At 37.7% G+C, this 26,898-nt stretch overlaps 1 protein-coding gene and 1 pseudogene across 1 annotated transcript; one reads left to right on the top strand and one right to left on the bottom strand.

The window, feature by feature from the left end:
• Positions 1 to 14,042, bottom strand: part of LOC117966098 (phosphatidylinositide phosphatase SAC2-like) — a 15,177-nt pseudogene extending 1,135 nt beyond the window's left edge.
• Positions 14,043 to 15,307: 1,265 nt separating this feature from the next.
• Positions 15,308 to 26,774, top strand: LOC131720975 (V-type proton ATPase subunit B, brain isoform). The gene is made up of 14 exons (XM_059013584.1): positions 15,308 to 15,511; positions 18,238 to 18,293; positions 18,951 to 19,049; positions 19,817 to 19,910; positions 20,515 to 20,592; positions 20,947 to 21,086; positions 21,195 to 21,296; positions 21,539 to 21,636; positions 21,975 to 22,098; positions 22,797 to 22,947; positions 23,121 to 23,203; positions 23,330 to 23,434; positions 23,797 to 23,926; positions 24,885 to 26,774. Exons 1-14 carry the CDS (start codon positions 15,376 to 15,378, stop codon positions 25,019 to 25,021), a joined length of 1,533 nt encoding a protein of 510 aa, XP_058869567.1. The 5' UTR covers positions 15,308 to 15,375; the 3' UTR covers positions 25,022 to 26,774.
• Positions 26,775 to 26,898: the final 124 nt, after the last annotated feature.

Consider the following 26,898-nt stretch of genomic DNA (forward strand, 5'->3'; position numbering starts at 1 on the left):
GACACGAATGTGTACTTCTTGTTTCAACATACCTATCCAGGCACTGTGTCATAATCAGAAGCTCTTTTCCAACAGCTTCTCTCATGGCACGTTGGAGCCTCTCTGCAATATGGTGAAGGCTCTCTGAAAAATAAAAACACACACACACAAATATCTTTTCACTCCAGTCTTTAATTAACTGCTATCCTACATAGCTATAAGCTTCATTGACTTTCTTTTTTCAGCCCCTTGCCATTTTATGATGTTTATCAATAATCCAGATTGGTTCTCTATTACTTAAACACTTTGTTTTGATAAGACTATTTAAAGGTGCTTTCACCTGAGCTCAGGAGTTGCTCTTCCAAAAAAATCAAAGGGGTTTGTTTCACATTTTTGTAAACATTAATCAAAATACAATTGCTTGGTGTCAGTTTACTACACTGTTCCATAATGTCACGTTGTGTGTACTTGGCTTGTCCACATTCCCTCAAGTCAATTTTAATAACAAAATGCTAAATACTGTACTGGGTAAGCAGCATTTACACCACTACAGAAATGTACCATTATGAATTCTTTCCCCAATACACTATGTACCCTACCTGTTGAATCCTCCTGTGTTTCTTGAGTGAGCGTATGGAAGTAGCCACTTTTTCCTTTGAAGCAGTAATGCAATCTCAAACAGGGCATGATTGTTTTTTTCTCATTTGGCTCAGGACCTTTAAATGCAATGACTGTGATATTAATGTCAATATAAAGTCACTATATACATTTATAATAGTTTTCACAATATATAGAATTTTTCTTTTAATTATCACTGATAATTATATAGTATTTTACACTACAGTGTTTTATTTTTTTAATTCCTGTGTGTGGTTTGACTGCAGTTTAAGGAATTGTTAAAAATGAATTGCTAAAAAGATAGCAGAGATCTAAGTAAATCATTTAAGTTAGGACCCCGTTTTAAAAGCAATTCTGTGATCTTCCCGGTTTCTTTTTCTTATTTCCTGCTGTACCTAATTCAGTCTTTTCCAGGTCCTCCAGCAGAATGCTCTGGTGCTGAACTACTGTCACAGCATCTTCATCACAGCTGCAAGAGAAGATATCAAACTCAGAACAAAATATCTTAGAAAAGCCGTAAAAATATGGTAGATCGTTGCCCGACTTCTTTACCAGTACAGAACTGGTGTATCCTGTGATAAAGCCAACATCATAAAGGCCACATTATGTTATGTATCAGAAAACCTGTATTGCCATCCCAAATTGAGTCAATATCAGGGGTAGAACAACTACTAATTTGACAGTTCAGCACGAAGAATCCTCAGTGAATGAATAGCAAGGAATGACGGCTACCTGCGTGAGGCCGGCTGGAAATACATGAACAGTTACATGCATCCCAGTGCCGCAGATAGGAAGTGGCTGTGGCCACCTCCCCCCGAAAAGACGAGGCCGCCAAACCATGAATGAATAATAATAAATAATTAACACGCTCCACAGTGGCGCCCTGCCACCTATCCCCCAAATATTGAATTTAATGAAAATCAGCAGCTGAGACACGGCCCGTCCCCCAGAGCATGACTGCGCCGGGGGAGAGAGCCCAGCCTGTCCAACCCGACCACTCACCCCGCAGAACTAAATACGAACCGTTCAGCACTCAGGTAAGGAAAAAAACCCTACTCACATATTTTTTTTATTTTTTAGGAGGGAAACCTCAGGGAATCCATGGCTGAGGGCAGCCCTTCCTCCAGGCTCTAAGAGGTCAACTCCAGTTTTGGCTTCCCAGCGCTTGACTGAGCAGCCGAAACATAAAGAAGCGACATGGAAGAATAACACACAGAGCTTTTATGTGCTTGCTGATGACGTGTTGGTTAGGGGCAGATTCTCTTTTGCAGAAAAGCAACCAAGTTTACAACCAAAAAGTTGAGGTAAAAATAGATCGACTAGTCACCACTGTAAAAAAAATAATGAAATCATGTATTTTATAATGTGTGCTGCTCTATTTGTGAACATACTGTTTTGTAACACTTTGCTGTTTGTGTTCTAAATTGCAATCTGAAACCGCGCGCTTCACAATCACTTCACAATCATGTGACATATGATTAGTCGACTGTCACTTTTCTATTCAATGCTATAAAACAAATTAAACAAGGTTGACCAAGTCTCTCCTTTTTTGTTATCCCAAGGAATTGAAACCTTCCTCAAAGTAGAATAGTTGCCCAGTGGATTTAATGCAATAATGTTATAAAGTGTTAGCGATTTACTCAGCAGTGTCATTTTGTGTCTAGACGTTTAGCCAAATGACTCTCAAGGCAACTTCATACCTCCTATATCCAGAAGAACAAAGCTTTTCATGCAAACTTACTAAGCCAAATGGCAGGCTCTGTTGGTCACCATCAACAGCACATCTAGGTCTTTGACTGTTGCACATTTCAAGCTGAGAAAACAAATTGAGAAAAGTTATATGTGTTGTAAGGAAATATCAACAGATCTTGTCGCAAGTTCCTAAAAACAGTTGACATAAGCATGTATCACTGGATTATTGATCTGTGCTCAGCCTCTCCTTCCAGGGCACTTGGTGCAACCTTGAAATGTAGATTGACATCTCTCAGCCTGTACTGAAAGATAGACAGGGAAGCAGCTGGACTGCCAATACATCTGATGAGGCTACAAATATGATGGAGGTTGGGGAGAAAGAAGGTAACAGCACAGGTCTAAATGTCCCTGGCTTGGATACTACTGGTAGCTGACACTGTTTGGAGGTTGACATGAATGTGGGAGTTACAGGCTTAGTCCAATGTCTGTTCGACTTGGTTGATGGTGGCAAAGATTTTCCAGTCAATAAAATACGAAGGCGAATTTAGAGTTTTCTCCCTGAATCTTTGCATAGCTTTACATACCTTGGATCATGGACTTTAAGATGCCAACCGTCCAGGAACTGCTCGTTAGAAGGTATCAAGATTTCTCTGTAGTGCTCGATAATGGCATCAACTTCACAACTGGGCAATTGGGTCTGGCTCTTGATGAAGGCAGTGGTGCTTTCCTCTTTGAAGTACACTGTGTGCAGGTCATCTTTTACTGGGATCCCCTGCATCGCATCTAGGAAAAGAAAAACAATTCAATACAATGTATTCATCTGTATTTCTTCATGTGTACAAGCATTGAGAGTAATTAGCTTTAAATGTAATTGCTTTTTTACAAGTTCTGATATCATCCATCACTATTAAACTATTAAACACTCAACAGTGTTGAAATAAGAAATACTAAAATAAACTCAAAAAGACATTGAAAAATACTTCTAGTCAAAACGTTTGTCATTGGGAAATGCAGAATTACTAAAAGAAAGTTAATGAATTCAATGACTAACGTTTTGACTAGAAGTCTTTTTCAATGTCTTTTTCCCTTCACTATTTTATGGTGCCTGTGTGGGGTTCTGTTGCTCAAATATTTTGTTCATATTATTTTTCTCTAAATCTGCCTTTTTGCCTTTGAAATTACTCTGAGCATCAGATCAGGCACTGAACAGCTCTTCTGATTTCATTCCAATTATGTGACAATGTAAACTTTCAATCCTGCATTATCTAGTCAAGCTTAATATATTTTCTGATTCTTACCAGTGACTGCTTGCCTATAGGAATCTAGGAAGCAGTTCAGATAATATCAATTTGCAGAAGTGTAGCCGTCCTTCAAAACCCCAGCAATATTACGCTCACCAGTGCGAATTAAGTCACCCTAAGCAACAGCAGAGGAGTCACTTACAAAAATCAGGTAGATTCAATCCAAAAATACAGAGCCTGTGCTATTTCCCTGGTACAGGGTTAAGAGAGTTTGAAGACGTCACAATACTAACCTTCATTGCGTTAGTTCCCGCATATCGCCTGCTGATAGCGTCTCCATTGTCAGCCCACATGACCTGAATAGCTCTTTTACTGCCGTAGGGCAGACTGCTCCCTTGGGAAAGGGCTTCTAATGCCTTTAACTGAGAAGTGAGAAAGAAAACAATGAACTTCAGTCAGGCATTCTGAATATAACCAATGATGTTTGTTACATTGTGTCCACCACGTTGGGTGGTACACATGTGATATTGCACAGTAAATTATACTACACGTAGAACTTATTATCAAGTAAGCATGGCCTAATTGCAAATTAACCAAATCTGTGAATTACAAACACATCAAGTCCCTTGTTAAAAAAACCAACACCTGGATTCACAAATTAAATGAATAGCAAACTCATTTAATGAGTTAAAATTTAAAGAGCAGATTCCAATTTCAATTTTACATTGTGTTAAGATGCTTTGAGTTCAGATGCTGGTCTTCAATTCTAGTTCCCTGCAATAGACTTATGTAATGAAGGCTAGATCATATGCTTACATTAGTAAGCACCAGCACTGTCTAGAAACTGTACATTACCAGCAAAAGAAAAGGAAGTTTTATCCAAAGTAGCTGTTTACCAGATGGTGGTGGCTCATCCTCTTTGTAGAAGTAAGAGGCACTAAGTGATCTGCCTCCTTGGATCAGGTTTCATTTTTTTCTTGCTGTCAATGCATGGCTGTGTACTAGATGGTGCTCTTTAACTGATAAATAATAACTTTATAAAAACAGTCTTTAAATAAGTACAGATTTGTAAATGGGTTATGGTTTCCAGATATCCTTTAATGCCAACTGGATTATTAAACAGAGGTGCGATGAACGTTAAAAAAAACAAATAACACCAACCTGGTTCTCTAAAATATCATAAGCTATGGCAGCTTGAACTACGTTGGTCCTGTCCAGACAGTCAATGCAGTTTACTCGCACTGTCCCTAACTGTCTGCTGATCACCTTGCCTTGTGCCATCCTGTACGCACAGAACACACAGGAGTAAAACACTCTAATCAACTGATAACTGATTCTTTATAGGTACCCAAGCTTTTAAAATCCATTGTGTTATTAACAAGCACTAACCCTGTTACTGGGGGCCCTCCTCTGGAAGAACCGAAAGATTCTAAGCACAATAAAAAGGGGGTACTGTTAATAAAGATAATAGTAATTATCATTTGCTAGCTCTTGAGGTAGCCACATGCACCCACAAACCTGGGTACCATTCAGGTTGTAAGTACAGTGGTATGCAAACAAACTGGACTGCCAATATGATAACAATTCAGTTGTACCCAAACTGTTACCCGGGTATTTTTTCACTTCTACCTGTGCCGACCTCACGATATTTGGTGTGAAAAGTGTGGTTTCTTACCAGAACCATTTCATGTCATTAATTATATGAGCTATGCCTTCTGTGAGGAGCTTCACATTTTCAAACTTCATGCCATGGCTGATGAGAAAAAGAACAGCATACTGTATTAGTTACTGATCGTAATAATGAAACTATAAGTAGTATTCACCATGCAGGTTGAGCTATTAGAATCAATGGGCTACTTTTTCAGAGCATTAACTTTAACTTTTTGAAATCCCCTGTTAATTTTATTTGATTTTGATTTGAAGAATTGATTCTGTTTATGACGGTTATATGGAAATTCTGGCTTTTAGCACCTCCAAAGTCTGTTCTATGGGTTGAAATTTACATTTACAAAACTATCACTAAGTGATATAAATGTTTCCTAAACACTCTTAAGTTGTTTGTTTCTTGTTTTATCCTTTTGAAAATAAATGCAAATAATAATTACCAGTGCTCATGAAAGTCAAAGGATACATAGGTAAGGTCTGCACTGTTGTACAATAATACGTGTCTCAGAAAGGCATCGCCAACAATCTTCTCCGGTCCTCCTTGCTTAACTAGGTTAATTATAACCTGGAAACATACACATATCAGCTTTGTTACCACGAGTTATATATTTTACAAGGGATATGCTTACACAGAAGTGCTTAAAGAGTAGCTTCTAATTTCACGTTCTTGTTTTTACTGTCCCCTTATCTTTTTATGATATTTACACTCATTCTAAATGGTTCTTACTGCAATTACTCAAATGCAGTATTTTTTTATTTGGTTAAGGAGCTACCACCTGAGTTCAGGAGCTGCTTTTCAGTTCTAGTTGCACAGATACTGTATATGTAACATAAGCTAGATCAGCCAGTGTCTGTAAGGAAGAAAGAGTCAACGGCATCTAGTGGTCTGTCACTATGGATCTGTCACTATGGATCAAGTTTCCTATTGTTGTGCACACTTTGACTGATCAAGCCTACATTTCTATGGCAGACAACTAGAACTGAAGAGCAGCTCCTTATCCCAGCTCAGAGAGTCGGTGTTACCTGTTGCAGCACTGTTCTAAACTAATCCTATGAAAACAGAACAGACAGAGAGAGGGTCAGACCTGCTTGTTATAATTCTTTAGCTGGTCATCAAAGTGTGCCTTGAAAGCAGCTTGGGTTTCTGTTTCATCTAAAATGAGAAAGAAAGAGACGGCAGTGCTTTCAAATATTAATTCATGACAGACCTTTCCAAAACTTACAATAACAATGTTAATACTAAAATATCTAATGATCCAAACATTTTAGTACATTCTTTCATAATTTACCCTCCCAAGCACTTCATCAGAAACAAGACCTTATTGGCTGTCCGGTTGGTTTTCATACCACTAAAAACATTTACAAAGACTTTGGTCTAATTTTAAATCAAAGTTTTTGTTAATTAGTACTGTACATTTTTAAAACTGTACAGTTTTCAGGTAAGATTTATACATACTTATGTATGTAGGTTCAAATGTAATTTCAATTGTTATTTTTTTACATTGACATTACGATGTTATGTACAGCATGCAATCATTATGAGTTGTTCTGGGTTCTGTTGATCCCATACACAGCTATTATCATTTCTCATTAAATCTGCCTTGATCTGCTTTGAGCTTGAGTTGGGCTAAGATCCAGAACTGAACAACCTTCCTCATTCCATTCTAATCATTTGACAATGTACAGTGCCTTGCGAAAGTATTCGGCCCCCTTGAACTTTGCGACCTTTTGCCACATTTCAGGCTTCAAACATAAAGATATGAAACTGTAATTTTTTGTGAAGAATCAACAACAAGTGGGACACAATCATGAAGTGGAATGAAATTTATTGGATATTTCAAACTTTTTTAACAAATAAAAAACTGAAAAATTGGGCGTGCAAAATTATTCAGCCCCCTTAAGTTAATACTTTGTAGCGCCACCTTTTGCTGCAATTACAGCTGTAAGTCGCTTGGGGTATGTCTCTATCAGTTTTGCACATCGAGAGACTGAAATTTTTGCCCATTCCTCCTTGCAAAACAGCTCGAGCTCAGTGAGGTTGGATGGAGAGCATTTGTGAACAGCAGTTTTCAGTTCTTTCCACAGATTCTCGATTGGATTCAGGTCTGGACTTTGACTTGGCCATTCTAACACCTGGATATGTTTATTTGTGAACCATTCCATTGTAGATTTTGCTTTATGTTTTGGATCATTGTCTTGTTGGAAGACAAATCTCCGTCCCAGTCTCAGGTCTTTTGCAGACTCCATCAGGTTTTCTTCCAGAATGGTCCTGTATTTGGCTCCATCCATCTTCCCATCAATTTTAACCATCTTCCCTGTCCCTGCTGAAGAAAAGCAGGCCCAAACCATGATGCTGCCACCACCATGTTTGACAGTGGGGATGGTGTGTTCAGGGTGATGAGCTGTGTTGCTTTTACGCCAAACATAACGTTTTGCATTGTTGCCAAAAAGTTCGATTTTGGTTTCATCTGACCAGAGCACCTTCTTCCACATGTTTGGTGTGTCTCCCAGGTGGCTTGTGGCAAACTGTAAACGACACTTTTTATGGATATCTTTAAGAAATGGCTTTCTTCTTGCCACTCTTCCATAAAGGCCAGATTTGTGCAGTATACGACTGATTGTTGTCCTATGGACAGAGTCTCCCACCTCAGCTGTAGATCTCTGCAGTTCATCCAGAGTGATCATGGGCCTCTTGGCTGCATCTCTGATCAGTCTTCTCCTTGTATGAGCTGAAAGTTTAGAGGGACGGCCAGGTCTTGGTAGATTTGCAGTGGTCTGATACTCCTTCCATTTCAATATTATCGCTTGCACAGTGCTCCTTGGGATGTTTAAAGCTTGGGAAATCTTTTTGTATCCAAATCCGGCTTTAAACTTCTCCACAACAGTATCTCGGACCTGCCTGGTGTGTTCCTTGTTCTTCATGATGCTCTCTGCGCTTTAAACGGACCTCTGAGACTATCACAGTGCAGGTGCATTTATACGGAGACTTGATTACACACAGGTGGATTCTATTTATCATCATTAGTCATTTAGGTCAACATTGGATCATTCAGAGATCCTCACTGAACTTCTGGAGAGAGTTTGCTGCACTGAAAGTAAAGGGGCTGAATAATTTTGCACGCCCAATTTTTCAGTTTTTTATTTGTTAAAAAAGTTTGAAATATCCAATAAATTTCGTTCCACTTCATGATTGTGTCCCACTTGTTGTTGATTCTTCACAAAAAATTACAGTTTCATATCTTTATGTTTGAAGCCTGAAATGTGGCAAAAGGTCGCAAAGTTCAAGGGGGCCGAATACTTTCGCAAGGCACTGTAACACTTCAACTCTGTTAAGGATGGATAAGTCCCAACATTTAGGATTCTCTAGACAAGCTCGGAGTCAGGTAAAATCAGCTGTAAAGGAATAAATGGTAATTAAGCCATTAAGCAGTAGAACAATCCCAGCAGCTGCAGGATTTAATTCCTGGCTGGGCCCCATTTATGACTTAAGCCATTTATGACTTAACGTAATGACGTAATTACTAATATGCGTACTGAGGAGGACACTCTATCAAAGATCTTTATAGTAACTAGAAGATCTTTGACTCTATACTGTCAGAAATAGCACCATATTCTCCAAGAACGCACACTCTACCAAAACATTTTGACAGTCGGAAATCCGATTTACTACCAACAGGCATAGCAGCACAAATTCTATAGCGTTAGTATCTGACAAAAGCTCTCACACGTGTTTTGACTTCCCAAAGTGAGCTTAAATTTAAAACCCTCTCATACAGTGACTAAAAGTGAATGTTAATACTTCCCTTTGAGCTTTAAAAAAGTGTCAGTTACATGGGAACAAAAACAAAACAGGAACAGAGGCATGAGTTGAGCATAACATACATCTCAGCTGCATCAGTCAACTGAATTCAAGTTGATAAAATTAAATGTAGGTACTTACATCACTGGTGCATTTGTTGATTCGTCGGTTCGTTTTCTTTTTACAAAATTTGTCGGGACATAGCTAACGCGTAAGACACAAATATAACTATGGTTTACTGCAAAGCTGGCTAAACATTCAGTATTATTATATTTCTTAGACTTACAATTGTTACAAGACATCACATTATTTTTACATACAATTACCGATTTATACAGTGGGGTTTTTACTGGAGCAATCTAGTTAAAGTACCTTGCTCAAGGGTACAGCAGCAGTGCCTCCTCACCTGGGATTGAACCCATGACCCTCCAATAAGGAGTCCAGAGCCCTAACCACTGCTCCACACTGTTGCCCTGTGTAGGTAATTAGATAGCTAATTACAAATGTAAAAAATAACTAAACAGCAGCTGCACAAGCTAGTTGCTTGCGTGCCTTGCAATAAAAGAAAAGTTCCTGTATGTATGCTGCTGACGCGCTGTCATTTCGATACTATATATCGAAGACGTAAGATCTCATATCTCAGCCGTCCAATCACCATTAATCTTTTTTTTCATAACCACGACAACGGTGCTGAGGTGGGACGGATATATTTTTTGAACCACAAGGATGAGCTAGACTCGCCGCAGCAGATTACAGTCTGATACGGTTTGGCATGAAATGTTTTTAATTGTCAATCGCTCCATAACTGGGTGGGCCCATGATCAAAATTGGGGGGCCCAGGCCCCCCAGGCCCAAGCGTAGCGCCGCCCCTGAGTAGAACCCAGAACCACTGAGAATTATAGCAAATCGAAACACACACAAACACACACACACACAGACACATATATTTATATATCTGTCTATATATATATATATATATATATATATATATATATATATATATATATATATATATATATATATATATATAGTATAATTAAATGATATTTGAAGCTACTTAGCTATTTACTCTTTAAGTGGGGATGTAACCATTGCCAGAGTTTTTACTGTACAAATCAGTCAACAGCAATGCCTGACAGTAGAATCTAGATGGCTTACTCTTGTTTAGTACAGGCAGGGGGTTGTATCGATAGCCAGGTTGGCTCCAGATCACAGGTAGAGACCCACGAACGAGCACCAGAGCAGTAGTGTGTCCCCTGCAGTAGACAATCTGCTCAGTTTCCACATAAATGGATGCATGCCCTTTGCTATCAACTCCTCTACACTTGTATCTCATACCTAGACAGATAAACAATGACATACACTGTGGTTAAAAAGCTAATCTGTATTCATATTCCCTTTTTATGATGGTTGAAATAATTCTGAGTGGTTCTTATTAAAATTACTGAAATACTGTATTCTTTAAAAAACTTTTCTGTGTTATGGTGGTTTAGCCTGAGTTCAGGAGCTGGTCTTTAGTTCTAGTTGCCTGACATATGCATATGTAACCTAAACTAGATCAGTCCTAGTGTTTTTATAGAAGTAACCGCCAGCACCATCTAGTGCTCTGCCTCGTTGGATCAAGTTTCCTTTTGTTTTGCTGGCAATGCTCTGCTGTGCACTAGATGGTGCTGGTGCTTACTAATATAAAGTCACTTGGACCCTGTTTAACCTTAAGGTGTGATTTCAGGAATTATTTTAAGGACTGTTTTTGAATCCATAATTTAATTTCCTGTAGATAATCAAAATGAGCTTTAAACAAAACTTTCCTCTAAAACAGTCCAAAAAGTTTTGTGAATAGGGCCCAATATGTGCAGGATAAGCCTTTTAATTAAGACCAGGTCTGCTGTGATTCCCTCTAGCAGGTGGTTCTAATTGTTTGGCCAGTCCTGTACATGGCTCTTCACTGTAGTCCCTAATTCCAGTACCTGCTCTGTGCCTGCTTCTGCGAGAGATCAGTGCTATAAGGAAGCTGTCAGAACACCCCCCCTGGAGGAAGAGTTCCGGGAGTCTGCTGCGCTCATCCCAACCAGCAGCATCGCTCAGCATGATCAGCTTGATGGCAACAAAGCCCTGTATAATTGGGGTGACCCAATCATTGACTCTGGGGTCCTAGAAAATGAGGTTGCGGTCAAAACAAAACAGGTTACTCCGATTGCCTGGTGAAATTATAAGAGTTATTTTGGCTTAAAACTTGCATTTAAACTACATAACGGCTACCTAGGTACTTTTTGGCGCACCCCAATCCTTGAATGAACTTCCCCTGCCATTCAAACTTGCTCTCATGAATTGTTTGCCATTTTTAAAAATCAATTATCCCTGCAATTCACTTACAGACCAGAAGGACTGCTGTCATGCCAATCTCCACTTTGTATGAATCTAACCAGTAAGGGTCACTCAAGAGCGATGATGTTAAACCTCCACAATGCTATTCCCTAGGGCACAGTGGAGTGCTGTATAGACCTTTACAAGATTAACAATAATCCATCTGCCATTTATTTATAAGAACTCAACACTGTATATTGTGTGAAGGGTGTCTGCGTTATTTTGTAGAGTTTGGGAAGCTTAGAACTGCTTAGCTTAACCCAAACTGCACAAGATGACCATTACACAACATAAAAACCATTAACTAACAGTATCAATGATCAAAATAAAAAAACATTGTGTTGCAAGGTATAGACCTGGAGCTCAATGACATCCTTCATCATATACTTATTCCAGAAAAACCTGTCATCTACCTGAAAAAGAAAGAACAGACAGGAAACGAATATTATTCCATACAAAAATGAAACAGTTTTAAAATCCTTTACTAGCTACAGTGCCAACAACGACTGGCCGTTCTATCTTGCCCTGCCAATTAAAAATGAACCTGAACAGTAAAGGCATTAAAAACGTACTTGTTGCAAGAGTGGGAGGTTTTGCTTTCCCAAGGTGCATTGCCTCTGTAGTGAGCTGGTGAGGTCGTAGCTGCTGCTGAAATAGAACGAGTTTGTGTCTGTGAATATTTTCAGCAGTTCTTCCAGCAGTCTTCGTGTGAGCTTTTCTTTCTGTCTCTCCTGTAACACAACAAGATCAGTACTAATCAGAGTGCAGCAAAAAAAAAAAAAACTTGTATACTGTACAGGACCTTTCCATTAATGCTCAATTCAATAACAGATTTTAAAGATACAAGTGTACCATCTGCTGGTAGAAAACAGTCATTGCAATAAAATAAGGAAGGACGTGGGATTTGGTGCAAGATCAAGAAACATTTTAGATACAAATATGAAGCTGAATTGTATTTTAAAAAATAGCTAAAATATGAACATAACAAATCCAACATGTATTATTATTATTATTATTATTATTATTATTATTATTATTATTATTATTCATTATAAACACTGATATAATGTTATATAAAATCAAAAGCAAAGATAATGGGCCTTGTTTATAACTAGCTACTGCAGCAAGCAGTAACAAGAATGTCTTTCACACAAGTTAACCATGCAAAGCATGTTTATTCTTCGATCTAGATTAATTCATATATAAGGACACATTTACACTGGTAATTGTATTGTTACTATTCATATTCTCCATATTACCTCTCTCCTTTTTGTTGTATGTATCTTTGGCAGATACATCCCAGTGGGTCTGCTCCTGGTATCATGATGCTCTGTACAAATCTGTATTAGAAATAAAATAATAGAGTTTTACTACCAGTACATCAGCCCACTGAAAATAAACACATCCAGCTATGTGATAAAAAAAAACAAAAAACATTGAATTTACAGAACTGCTACATCCAAGTGATGTAATGTGCGGTCTCGAAAGCACCTGGAAGATGTTTGTTGCTCATTTCTGTATAGGAGTTATGTAAAGACTGTAAATGCTTTGATAATATAGCCCATCATATTTAATTGAATGATTACAAAGGTGTGTTTCTGGTAACTGATATTTAATTATTCACCTACAGTAATAGTATTTTAACCATGTGAAGGTGTAATGAATACTGCATAATGTTACCATTTAAAATAAAATGGTTGTGAAACAGCAAATGCTTCACTCCATTTATAAATTCATGATGTGCAACCCCTGTGCATGCCCTATGTAACTACTGTATACCTCAAACTCGAGATCCTGCGGCTCCTCTTCGGACAGAGGGATGGCCACAACCTTACTGACAGTGAAGACTTGGTGTCCCGGCGGAATCCTCCCAACCAGGGTCTTCTGTCGAACCAGGAGGAGAAATCTGTCAGATTCTGAACAAAACACAGATTTCAATTAGCACGATAGACAATGGAAAAGCTCAACGTTACAAAACTAGTTACATATCTCGAGGTCAATTAAAACACCTGTAGATGTAAAATTAAAAATCTTCAAATCCTTCACATGCCGTCGCTATTTAAGTGTTGGCGATATCTGCTCGATACGATCCTGGCTCTTAAACAAGGAAACTAGTGAGTCTAACCTAAGCCCCAAAACTTTTTGAAACAAACACTATACTGCTTTCTTTATAGATATTTAACGCATGGTAGATAGAAACATAACAGGTTAACATAATTTCGATGTATTTAAACATAACCTGAATGTAACTGAATCTTCCCAATAACGCCTTCCACTAGTCCCAGACACACGGCGTTATGCGAAACTAGGGCATTCTGCGCTAAAGACACTGTGGGGAAATTAAAAAAGGTTAACCATACAAAGTATAAACAGTGTATATTACTTGTAAACAATCTATTACTTAAATAATACTGAATAATTTATTTATCTTCACACACACACACACACACACGCACACGCACACGCACACGCACACGCACAATAACATCTAAGCACAAATATGAGATGAGACGAGATGAATCATTGCTACTTTTGAGTTTTTTCAAACGTGTGGCCTAGCTTAAGTTACACTCTTTCTGTCTTTTACCGTTTGTAATTTCAGGACCCCCGTCAGTTCTGCTCCACCAGAGGGCGCTGTCATTGTTTACAATAATATAGTGACTTGGAGACTGAAACACTTCCATCTTTATTTTAGGTAAATTGTTTATTTTCTTAAATCAAAGCTGTACACGAATATCCACAGTCTAACCAAGTCTTGTCTGTTTGTTTCCGTTGGAACTAAACAACGTTTGGAATCTTGGGGCAACATATGGGCGTCACCATAGAATACTGACCGTGCAGAATCAGGCGTTTGCGGGTGCCAAGGTCAGCTTGTATCAACTTACAGAACTAATAGTATATACTAACTGGTATATATTATGAAGTTTTAGGTTCCCTGTAATCTTAATGGTCAATGTACTACTCATCTCGATCTTGGCATATTAGCTTAAAAACATTATTACGGCATGTGCTTTTACAATTATATTGTATTTTAAACAGTTGTGGACTAACATCCCTTTAAGAAAAGACAGGCAGTTGCGATGAGAGGGCTGTTTTACCACGTGCTTTTTTGTTTTAGGTTAGATAACAAATAGAGAAATTACTGTTAACATTTTTTTTTTTTTTTTAAAATCATACAATTATGGTAAACACAGCAGTGGATCCATAATCAGGCGTATCCACTTTTTTCATTAAATACCTGTAAATGAACCAAATAAATGAACTGGCAACTTAACCTAAAGCAAAAGAAAATCTAGTATGTTGCATTTTCATAAATTAAGAAAGTACTGTATTTAGGGATACATATATTAAAACGTTGAATTGATAAATTAGTCAGCACTTAAGATCCCAAATGATATTGATAAAATGGGAATATGCGAGTCTATTCATTTTGTATGACCTACATTAAGGAATGCATTACATTATTAAGGAAACGTTCATGTAGTGTGGATAGTAACAGGTATGTAGGGATGGTTGATTGTACTTTTTTTTTTATATAAATATTTGTTCCTGCAATATTTGTGTATATAAAAATATCTCCCTATTGTAAATTCTACCACTGCCCAGCACTGGTCTATACTGGTCAGAAATTTTAGTTTTCTGGGTTTAAACTGGTCGTACTGGTTCAAGAGACGTGGTTGTGCCAGTTCAAATATTACTTTTTTTTCTGAGGAAACTTGTAATGAAAATAAAAATACTGCAAACGTAATTTCAGAATAAGGATTAAAACTGAGTTTTAGTTTGAGCACCGTGCCGTGATAGATAAAGAGAACAGTGAATGTTGAATTTGGCAGATCTGTGTGTTCAGACCGTTTTATTTCTTCTCATATCAGCACCCTGGTCAGCGCCTCGAAAGCCACGCTCCTAATTTGTATACGACATTTGCGACGACATATGACGTCCAGGGGCTGCAAAAACCCAACGCCTGCGCAGTAGAACCCTTCCAGTCGGTTAGTGACAGCCAGGCTTGTTGTGAAGATGGCGTTCAAAGCGATCAGGGGGAAGGTGAACGGAGTCCTGAACGAAATTTCCTCCTCCGTGAGTGGATCCAAAGCTGGGGCCCGGGAGCACGTACAAGCCGTCAGCCGGGATTACATCTCCCAGCCTCGGCTCAGTGAGTAGCGCGTATGGGGTGGGAATATAGCTTCGTACATTGTCGACACAAAATATGGCAGTCAAAATAATATGTCTGTATATAAATATAATAAATACGTTATTATTAATGCTGTCTGTGAAAGCACCAGTAGCCCTGTCGGTTTTGCGCACTCCTGGTAAAACAAAATTGTCGCAGCTTAAATATTTACATTTTATTTTTCAGTATGTATGCGGTGCAAAGGGGATGGATGAATGACATATCAAACACATTTATTTATGACATTTATTGTGACATTAGTTTTAGTTTTAGCCTACAGCACATTTTTGGAAAAGCATCGTTTTCATCCTGTTGAAGGAAATTGCATGCAATATGCCGATTAATACTGAGATTGTCATTGGCGTCAAAGGGGGTGCAGTATCAGCTGATCTGACTTTTCGTTTTCATCTGTCACGACACAGTACGACTTTGATACCCTGTGAAATATTTTACAGCGTTTTGTTATGCCTAGTTTCGGCTTGCACAGTAAATAATAACCGATGAAAATCAATACAATATTTTAATGCGTTGAATAGATACATATTTAAAACAATGCAAGATTCTTAAAATGTACAATGCTTCTGAATCATAAAAAATCAAATCATTCGGGCATATTTCTGAATAGATACCTTGGTTATTGTAGCGTTAGTGTCTTGTACGTGGAGGTGTAAGGCATTATTTTGGTCGTTTATAGTCTGTGATCAGAGGGTCTCGAGTCTAGGTCAAATGAAAGTGAAAGATGCCATACGTTAACGATGGTATCAATCATACGGAGGTGATTTTACAGTGCAGAAACTGTAAATGCTATTTCAAGACTAGAAATAAACAGTTAATGCAGATTCAACCATAGAGTATGTTTACTAGTTTTATACAGTCAATTAGTTTTTATTAGACAAATGAAAACTAAATTTGATGTTCCCAGACTGAGGATGTGGAGTCAGAAAAGTACCACTGAGTGAAATAGGCTAAGTTCATCTGGAAGAAAATAAAGGCTGAGTATACACTGTGTGTAGCGGCTCATTCGATTCAAGTGAAATGTTTGGTTCAGCTGTCATGGAATGGAAGAGGTGGGCTTGGTTGCAATGTTATCTCTTTTCTGCAAATAATCCTTTGAGCTCTTCATTTTCTGGGGTGTAGTCCAAGGTCAAAAACTGACCAAAGGTCAAAAACTGTAGAAATGTTCAACAGTGCTTGTTTGGTTTCCAAATGCATCCTCTTTTATGTTTTCTATAAAATGGTAACAGGCATTTGCACAAATAGCTCAGTAAATGGGTGATTTAAACTGGAACCAACAACAGATGTGAAACATTTAATCAATGGTGTGGTATTTAGTTTTGGTGCACAAGTCTGTATCAGTTATTGCATGTTTGTGATATTCAATTATTATTATTATTATTATTATTATTATTATTATTATTATTATTATTATTATTGTTATTATTTAGTCATTTAGCAGACACTTTTATTCAAAGCGACTTACAGAGGGTGAACTATACATCAACAACCGCTGCTGCAGTCACTTACAATAGGACCTTGGTTTTACGTCTCGTCCGAAGGACGGAGCACAGGGAGGTTAAGTGACTTGTTCAGGGCTGCACACAGTGGCAGTGCCTAGGAATGAACTGGCAACCTCCTGGTAACAAATCCCTTTCTTTAACCACTGGACCACCAAGCCTCTAGTTCAAAAGGCACTGCACCCTATCAACGGCCAAACTGATGAAAAATACATTTTTGTAAATAAAGTTAGCCAGACATCATGGTCATGGTCATTAAGAACAGATGATTGGGTTATTTTGAATCACTGTCCTGTTGGGTGTTAGGAAAGCTGCGATCATTACATGACTGCTTACTGTGTATTCTCTTCCACTAGCTCTCCTGATTCACTCACATGTTAGTCACAATCTTCTTTAGTAAGTCACACATAATCAGCTGATGATTGCAGATGTTTAGCATGGAAGATATTTCTGTTAATATGGGAAGTGTTTTGCATAGTGTCTATAGACACAGGGTAGGATGTAAAAACTTATAGAAAATGTTTAGATCAATGTACAACAATTCAGGTTGCAAACAAACTGTATCGGGTATGGTGGTTACTGCCATCAGTTTTGTGGTGAATTTAGTTGGAAGAATCACAGAATACTACGTCAAATTTAAATGTGTGTTTTGCAATGCAGGAAGTAGTAGTATTAGTTTAGCATACCAGAATATCAAAACATTTGGTTTACATCCAAACAAGACCTGCATTTCAACCCTTGTCCCTTTTTTATGGTACATGGATAAATACATAAAACTGTTAAGTGAATATGATGATAATGCAGTACATGTAATATGCTGACTATTAGTAGTCTTGATATTCCTAACCACAGATGGTTTATCTGTGTAAAGGTAGCTCTTATATATTCTTCTCATGCAGCATTGTGCTATTTACTTGGAAGAAGTCCAAAGCAATTTATGCTTGCCTTCAAACATTTAATGTGGTTATAATTGCTGGGTCTACAGTACTTATTTGTACAATCACTTGTACAATTGTACTCCTACAGTATGTATGCATAGATTAAAACCTGCATGTAAAATATTGTCTGGTAAAGGAATGCACAGAAGTAAAGTGTGTGTGGAATTAAAATACGATTTTTGCAGTATTTAAAACTAGTGTCACGGATTTACAAATTTTGAATAAATAAATATTGTTTTTTCTTTCTTTTCGGCAGCATATAAGACTGTGTCTGGTGTCAACGGGCCTCTTGTCATCTTGGATCATGTGAAGGTGAGGGAATGTGTAAAATGTTTATACTGTAGCAGGTTACTATACAGGGTGTCCCATAAGTCAAACATATAGGCAATATCCTATACTATGCCGATCAGGATGTTCTCTGTTAAATCAAGCAGTCACACCCCGATGACTATCTGCACCACACAGCAGAATTATCTGAGTTGTTTTTGGATATGTTTATTTTTCTGTGTCGCAGCATCAGCCAATGAAGAAATGGCACATTGAACGGTTAATAGTATGACCAATATAAACCTTATGCCTATACATAGTAGGTTTAAATGGATGTGTAATGTAGATCCTTCACAGTAACCAAATCGCTGACACGTGTTCAGTGTCATAGCAATAGGTATATTATTCCTTTGTGACCTCCACGTTTACTATAATGTGTCTTTCAAAGGGACATAGGAGACCCAGGAAGTGCCAGTCAAAATGAACTGCATTTTTCTTGATTTCAGAAAAGTATAGGACTTATCACCACATGCACTGGTGGCTACAGTTAACATTTGTAAAGAATAGGAACAGAGAGCACACAATTCCTTATTCGACTCTTCATTGACAAAGTCACAATAAGAATGATGAAATACTTGTTGTGATTGCCTTCATTGCTTCAGGTTAATTCAATGGGATTTCATTCTTTCTATCTTTTGCTAGTTTCCAAAGTATGCAGAGATTGTTCACCTGACCCTTCCAGATGGCATCAAAAGAAGTGGACAGGTTTTGGAAGTCAGTGGCTCCAAAGCTGTGGTACAGGTATGACATAACCTTCATTGTATGTGACTCAATAGCTATCACAGATTGAAATTTTGGACAATGCCATCTTTGGATGCATTTACAGATTGAGATGAAGAATTCTGTGTGCCCTGACCATGTGGGTCACAATAATGAAACACTGCCTGGACATTTGTTACAAGAAGTCATTTTGGAAACCTGATATTTTATGGTAATGGCAGCTGAGCTATTGAAGGCTGTATCTTGGAAATCATTTGTCCAGTTTTAATGAAACTGTACATTAACATTTGTTTCAATCTGATGCATCTGTATGTCACTGTGATCTACTACTTTTCATAGTACCGCAGTTAATGCTTCCGCTAGGGGGATGAATTTATCCTGGACCCCGATAAACCACAACTGGAACCACCCTGGATTGCATTGACCACCTATCCTGGGGTTAGCCCTAAAAACAAGTGGTGATGAAATACAGGGGGATTTGCCAGTGCTGTAAAATACTCTTAATAAAACCAAGGGTTGGCTTATCCTGGAGGGTATAGGATCAAATCGACTCCTTCAGTAATTCAGCTCCATGTTGCTTAAGCAGGGCTCCCCGTTTTATTAAGCAATACAGGATGTACTAATTAATTAACAGCAAAGCCAATGGATAATGTTCTAAATAATTTAGGAGCCATTATCTGTGAGTCCCCGAGTGGGGCTATGTACTGTATGTAACTGAGAAGCTTTGTTAATTTTTATAATTTCATTATAATGTGTTGAATTCTTTTTTTTTGAACATACATTGCCAGGTTTTTGAAGGGACCTCCGGTATCGATGCCAAAAAGACAAGTTGTGAATTTACAGGCGATATCCTGCGGACACCAGTATCAGAAGACATGCTTGGTACATAGAAATGTTTGATCTGCTATTAATGTCATTTATATATTGTTGTCCATTTCTGTTGTTTTTCTTTTTGAGGACTAATGGCACACAAAGCTCACAAAATGGCCACTCTAGTGCATTGATGGTGTAAGGATTATTGCCCACATTGTCAAACAGGTGACACAGCAATAACGATCCATGATGTGGTACGGAACAGAAAAGCCTTATGCTTTTTTTTGTTTTGTTTTTTATCGCTCTTCCTGCAGTGATTTAGAGGACAGATCTCAAACCCCAGTGCACTAGACATTTTGAAAAGAGATTTGAAACAGACTTTAAAGTTATAATTGTAACTTATACAGGTATGTTATTTAAACAGTTGTAGCAACATGTGGGGACATATAACGCTATATTTTTCCAGAACCGAGCTATTTACTTTAAGGCATGCAAAACTGAAAGCTATCTTTAACTTTATAGATGGATAGAAGCATAGAAGCATATGTAATAGACATATGAGTGAATGTAGATACACTTGCTATACCTTAAATAATACGCCTTGGTTCTTTGTATTATTATTCTTATTGTTGTTATGAATGTTAATATTAATACTATATACTTTGCTTGACAGGTCGCGTGTTCAATGGTTCAGGAAAACCTATTGACAGGGGCCCAACAGTTCTGGCTGAAGATTACTTGGACATTATGGGTATGGAATCAGTTTAAATCAGGGGTTCTGAAATTGGAGGCACAGAAAAGTTTCATGGGGGTCGTGGAACAACCACACAATAACAGATCAACTCAGATCTTTATTTTGTTATTAAATACCTGCTTAGGCAATTCAATGGTAGTGAAACTTTTGTACATTATAAAAGTGAGTTGTGTTATGAAAGTCATTTGTGTATTGTAAAATGTATATAGAAAAGGTTTACTTCTAGCATAAGCAAAAACTGGTTATCCCTCTAGTGGCACAGAGGGATAACTGCTTGCAACAGCTCACTAAAGGATTGCCCTGCTCCTTAAGAAGAATGTGTTCATGTATATTTCCATTTTTCTGCCCTAGGCCAGCCTATTAACCCCCAGTGCCGTATCTACCCAGAAGAGATGATCCAGACAGGTATTTCTGCAATCGATGGGATGAACAGTATTGCCAGAGGACAGAAGATTCCCATCTTTTCTGCAGCTGGTTTGCCACACAACGAGGTTTGTATAGGAAAACCCTTAATCATATGGGATGAAGTTTTAAGAGGTGAGTTGAGCAGTAGCATTGTCTGAGGTTGAATGAATAAATTCAATTTCTGTTTTGAACAGATTGCTGCACAGATCTGTCGCCAAGCTGGTCTGGTTAAGAAGTCCAAAGATGTGATGGATTACAGTGAAGACAACTTTGCCATTGTGTTTGCTGCTATGGGTGTAAGTATTTTTTCAGTTATCTCTTGTGCTTATTTATATTGTATTTTGCTTGAGAATTTTGTTTTCACTATTGTGGTAAAAAGCCCACCATGTTTACTTGATAGCACTATTTTTTTTGTGATCAAATGTTTATTGGGGAGAATACAAAAACATATAATTTTAAATACAGTACAATAATTACCCCTTGAAAGCACTATTGTTTATAACATCTACCTTCATTTGAAACTGTTGCGTTGCTTTAGGTAAATATGGAAACTGCAAGATTCTTCAAGTCCGACTTTGAAGAAAATGGTTCAATGGACAACGTGTGTCTTTTCTTGAACTTGGCTAACGACCCAACGTGAGTTTAGATTTTTTTTCTATCAGAAAAGTGATGGGTTTCTTAACATATTTACTATTTCAGTTCAATAATTGTTTAATGAAATTTCATTGTATCCAGGAGTGTGTTTACAAAGATAACACAGTATTGTATTTTAATAAAATATTTAATTGTCTTTCAGTGGAAGTATATTTCAATTAGCTATTTGTTACAAAACAGTCACATTGTTTCCTTGTTCACATGTTAATGACTTTCACCAATGCAATGGTTCCCATTTGTCTGAAAGTTTGGTTGTCACTGTATTAATCCAAGCTAATGTGTTTTAATACTAGTTTAATGCAGTTTTGGTTCCTTTGCAGAATTGAGCGCATCATCACGCCTCGCCTGGCTCTCACCGCAGCAGAGTATCTGGCGTATCAGTGTGAGAAACACGTCCTGGTTATCCTGACTGACATGAGCTCATACGCAGAAGCGTTGAGAGAGGTATTTTGTTTCATGCTTTTCTAGTACAGACTATTCAGAACTACTGCAGTAACCCAGAGGAATACTGAAAAAGTACTTTCAAATTTAAGAGTCTTGTCCAGGGTTTTCCATACCGCTACTGACAAATTTAAAATGGTGACATTTTGAAATCTAATATGAAATACTGTACTACTATTATGGCTTCCAGTAGACTTTTGCGATATCATTTTGTAGTTTATTTGATTAAATCAACTGCAGTGTGGACTGTGTCCACACTGCAGTTGATTTAATTTTTTAAACCAGATATGAGAATGGGCTACATTACCACCTGGGTCCAAGAATGTCACTTTATAATTTAATATTTAAAGTTATGAATATTGTAGCGTGCATGGGGGTAGGCAGCAACAGGGCTGGTAGGTGACGTAATCACACACAAGGACATAAGCCCGATATACGCTCCTTGCAAGGGAGCCGGCTCTTTTGTACAGCGGTATCGGCGCTATGCTTTAGTGCGAGAGGTCCCGGATTTGCGCCCGCCCTCCGCCTCTGTGTGGATTGCCTCGTCCTGTGTGATGCGTTAACCTATTTCGCTACAATATGTACACCTGATTTGAATGTATTTGAACCAAAAAACCTTGTTCCAAACATTGCTCTAGCTACTAGTTATAATGTGCATATAATCCAGGTAGCTTGTTGAACCACTTCATTTTCTCTCCTAGGTTTCTGCTGCCAGAGAAGAGGTGCCAGGACGCCGGGGCTTCCCTGGCTACATGTACACTGACTTGGCCACCATTTATGAGAGAGCTGGTCGAGTTGAGGGCAGGAATGGGTCTATTACACAGATTCCTATTCTAACCATGCCCAACGATGGTGAGTGTGTGTGTGAATACTACAGGCAGAGCTGCTGAAATCACCAGTTTTGGAATAATAAGAGTGAAAAGACATTATCTTGATTAGCAGTCAATTGAACCAGTGCATTTATAATGTAGGGCTGTGGGAGTCTGTTTATGTGACATGATAATGAAAAGTCATCTTTTTTTCAGATATTACTCACCCCATCCCTGATCTGACTGGGTACATCACTGAAGGACAGATTTACGTAGACAGGCAACTGCACAACAGACAGGTGGGTGTAATATTTCAGTAAGAATGCTGAATTGTAGAAATCTGTGCCTGCACAAATCTGTGTTTTGTTGTTCTGTTTATTTGCATTGTTGTAAACCATATCAAGGTGTCTCTTTCCCCTTAACAGATCTACCCCCCGATCAACGTGTTACCCTCTCTGTCTCGCTTGATGAAGTCTGCCATTGGGGAGGGAATGACAAGGAAAGATCATGCCGATGTGTCCAATCAGCTGGTTGGTAGTTTTCTTAGGAACAGGAGAACAAACTGAATTAAATGCATTGCCTGTCAACATAGTTATTTGGGAGGATCTAATGTTTAAATTACTTACTGCAACTGGTATTACCCTTCTATATTGTAGAAGTTATTTCTTTACATATAAAACGGTTGGATAACTGCTTGGGATTGATCTATAAGTTACAAGCTGCTTTTAAATGATTTATTTTAAAATCTTAAGAGTACATGCAGACAGGGCGGCTGTTGATCATGGTGGGATGTAAGTAACAGACCTGTGTTTTAATATGCATTAGCTTTGATGATACATTGAAGGCATAATTTAATATATATGTTGATCATAACCTCTGTTTGTGCCCGCAGTATGCTTGTTATGCCATTGGTAAAGACGTCCAGGCAATGAAAGCAGTGGTGGGTGAGGAGGCTCTGACTCCGGAGGACTTGCTTTATCTGGAGTTCCTGCATAAGTTTGAAAAGAATTTCATTGCTCAAGGTAAGGCTGCTGAGTTTTGAGACGAGCAACAGAAGAAAATTGGGTTCTGCTGCCAAACATCCTATCGTTGCCAGCCACGGTTTACTTTTAATGCACACAAATCTGCCAGATCTAGAATGCCCTCGCAATTTACAGCCTAGAACATCTAGGGAGTGGCAAACTGAATACATTTCTATTGATTTAAGAAAACATATTAAACATATATTTAGACTAGAAAGAGTTTAAAAATGTATTATCTTACCCATGTGTTATTCATTTTATTTAGTTTTAAATATTTGAAAAGTTTAACTTCATTAAGGTACACAGCCACAAGCCTTGCTGCTTGTCCATTTCAAGTAACCTTAGTTCAGTAACTCACAAGGGCTTTTGGCATCATCGATGTTCGACTAAAAAGAGAGAGAGAGAGAGAGACTAATTTGATTCTTAGTCTCACCTTCAACACTGGTGTGAGATTCCCAGTTGACGATTGTATTTATTTACATGCCTTTGATTGAACTATTTCAGCACAAAGCAAAATTACAGACTACAGCAGGATAACTAATTAAGTTTCAGCCCCTCAAATGAATATACATACTGTAGTAACACATTAGATTAGTTTTCAGGTCTGCAGTTTTTAGTTTATTGTACTAAGGGGCTGATTTGATAAACCTATACCCTGATACAACAGCTAGTTTTTTTTTGTTTTTTTAAGATAAGTTTACAATAAAAGGGAATCCACCTGGATTGTATTAGCCGCTTATTTTTAAGTGTAAAACAGGGATAACCACAGATAGGTGGTTGATGCTACCCAGTTATTCCCCGGTGCTGTAAAATGCTCTAAGAAATCCAGCTGGGTAGTATCAGGTTATAGGTTGATCAAATCAACCCCTTAGTATAATAAACTCAAAACCGCAGACCATTAAACCAACACAGTATGTCTATTTGTTTCACTATTTTTTCAATACCTTTTTCTGTTAAGGTCCCTACGAGAACCGCACAGTATATGAAACCCTGGACATCGGCTGGCAGCTGATGCGTATCTTCCCCAAGGAGATGCTGAAACGAATCCCACAAAGTACCCTGGCTGAATTCTACCCCCGAGACTCCAAGCACTAACTTGAGCCTCGAGCTTTCTGTTCCTCCATGCTGTCTTATCAAAGGAACATTCTTTCCTTTTCACACTTGTTGTTGTATCTTGTTAGTTCCTTGTGAAGCAAAATGAACATAGTGTGAATATGGTGTTTTCAGTTTACCTAACAGAGTTTAAAATATCTATAAATGCCATGTGGAGACTGTTGACACATGGATCGGTTTACCAAAGTGACCTCGGTATCCAAATACTCACGTGTAAAAATACAGGGACAAGGAAAAACAATGGATTCTTTAAACCACTAACTCGGAATTAACACAGACAACTCCGAATGGATCATTAATGCCATGCTCTTATGATTTTTATTCACTGGAGTTAATTTTACTCAAAAACTGAGCAGTTCTGTCCATAAACACATTCAAGTATGGATGTATTCATTCTAGGGTGACTTTTAATACCCTGTTTGTCTGAGCATATTTAAAGTATGTATTTCAATTTTTTTTTAAAATCTGAAGTTATAAAGGATTTTGTTGCCTGTTCGTTTTTATGCATTTTAAAAAATATGTATTTATTTAGATGCCTTTGTGATTTCCAGCTTATTGTATACATTTTTAGGTCTGCTTTAGTTCACTACATGAATAAAAACTGCAGAAATGTTGGCCATGTAGCTTTATGAAAAATCTACAGTATAGGATGTAGCAACTAAAGCTATAAGCTATTTCCCTTATGGTTAAAAATTACAGGCTGGCAATACATTCCTACATGGCTACACATCCTGTGGCTATACTAGTGCAGAGTGCTACATATATGGGGCACACAGTGATTAAATAAAACAAATGCCCTTAGGGGGGCACAGTTGAGACCTCTTGGTGTATATTACAAGCTTGATTAACTGTGAGTCCTCAGCTCATTCATTCAGTATTGTATCGCTGGGATGTTAACACTTACAGTGTCTGGCTTCCCGTTGTGGGGAAATTGCTCATGCAATACATTTACTATGGAGGCAAAGATTTACCTATGATTTGCCCACAAGTGTAAAATATAGTTCATACCTAATGAACCACGTGACGGTACCTAAATTCAGCGCGAATGTAAAAGTTTTCTATGCAAGAAATAACATTCATGGAGCGATGTGGATTCAGGCATTATTCTGTTTTTTATTTAGTTTTTCAACAATTTTATTTTATCCACACCAAAATGTTACACATGCAAATACATTAAGTAAATTAAGTTTACGTTGTTGAAAAAATGTAAAACTGATAGTGTTCCCCATGTGCTAGAGATGCAGCACCTGTGTCGCCAAAGTAAAAGAAAAAAAAAAGTTTTATAATTTCAATATATGCAGATACAGCCGAAGATAATGATTAAAGGTATTCTTTTGAAGGAAGTGATATTTTAAACTCTGTTAATGTAAAAAAAAAAAATAAGGTAAATAATATTTTTATTGTATTTATTTACAGTTGACTGCACTGCCTGGATTTTACACCCAGATAACAATATTCCTGTATCACATGTCAATGCATATTTGGCTCTTTTTTTATGATTATAAATGTGCTGTGTATTTATTGCAAAGTTGCCATATGTCAGTCTATGGATGTTGTGTACTTGTTGCAGGTGCTGTAAGTTTCCGGTCGATTCAGTAACCAAGCATTCCATATGCCAGATAAAAAATAAATATACGGTTTTGTTGTCATAACGCATGAAGCACAGTCTGTTTTTGGAAAATTGTCATCCATATTCATATATAAATTACTGAATAAATGTGAATATACTGTTAAATACTGTTAAATACTGGCTGTTTATTTTTTTTTTTTTTAATGTTGTGGCCTCATTCCCTGTTGTTAAAATTACATTTTCAGGTTTGACAAACCTCCAGACTGTCAGAAATCGAATACATGTGTTA

This window comes from Acipenser ruthenus, chromosome 46, assembly GCF_902713425.1.
Source record: "Acipenser ruthenus chromosome 46, fAciRut3.2 maternal haplotype, whole genome shotgun sequence".
Classification (NCBI taxonomy): domain Eukaryota; kingdom Metazoa; phylum Chordata; class Actinopteri; order Acipenseriformes; family Acipenseridae; genus Acipenser; species Acipenser ruthenus.

Coding starts and splice junctions, on each gene's coding strand:
- LOC131720975 (XM_059013584.1), top strand. CDS start 15,376: ATGGCGTTCAAAGCGATCAGGGGGAAGGTGAACGGAGTCCTGAACGAA. Junction 19,050..19,816: donor GCTCCAAAGCTGTGGTACAG/GTATGACATAAC, acceptor ATACATTGCCAG/GTTTTTGAAGGGACCTCCGG. Junction 21,637..21,974: donor AACTTGGCTAACGACCCAAC/GTGAGTTTAGAT, acceptor GTTCCTTTGCAG/AATTGAGCGCATCATCACGC.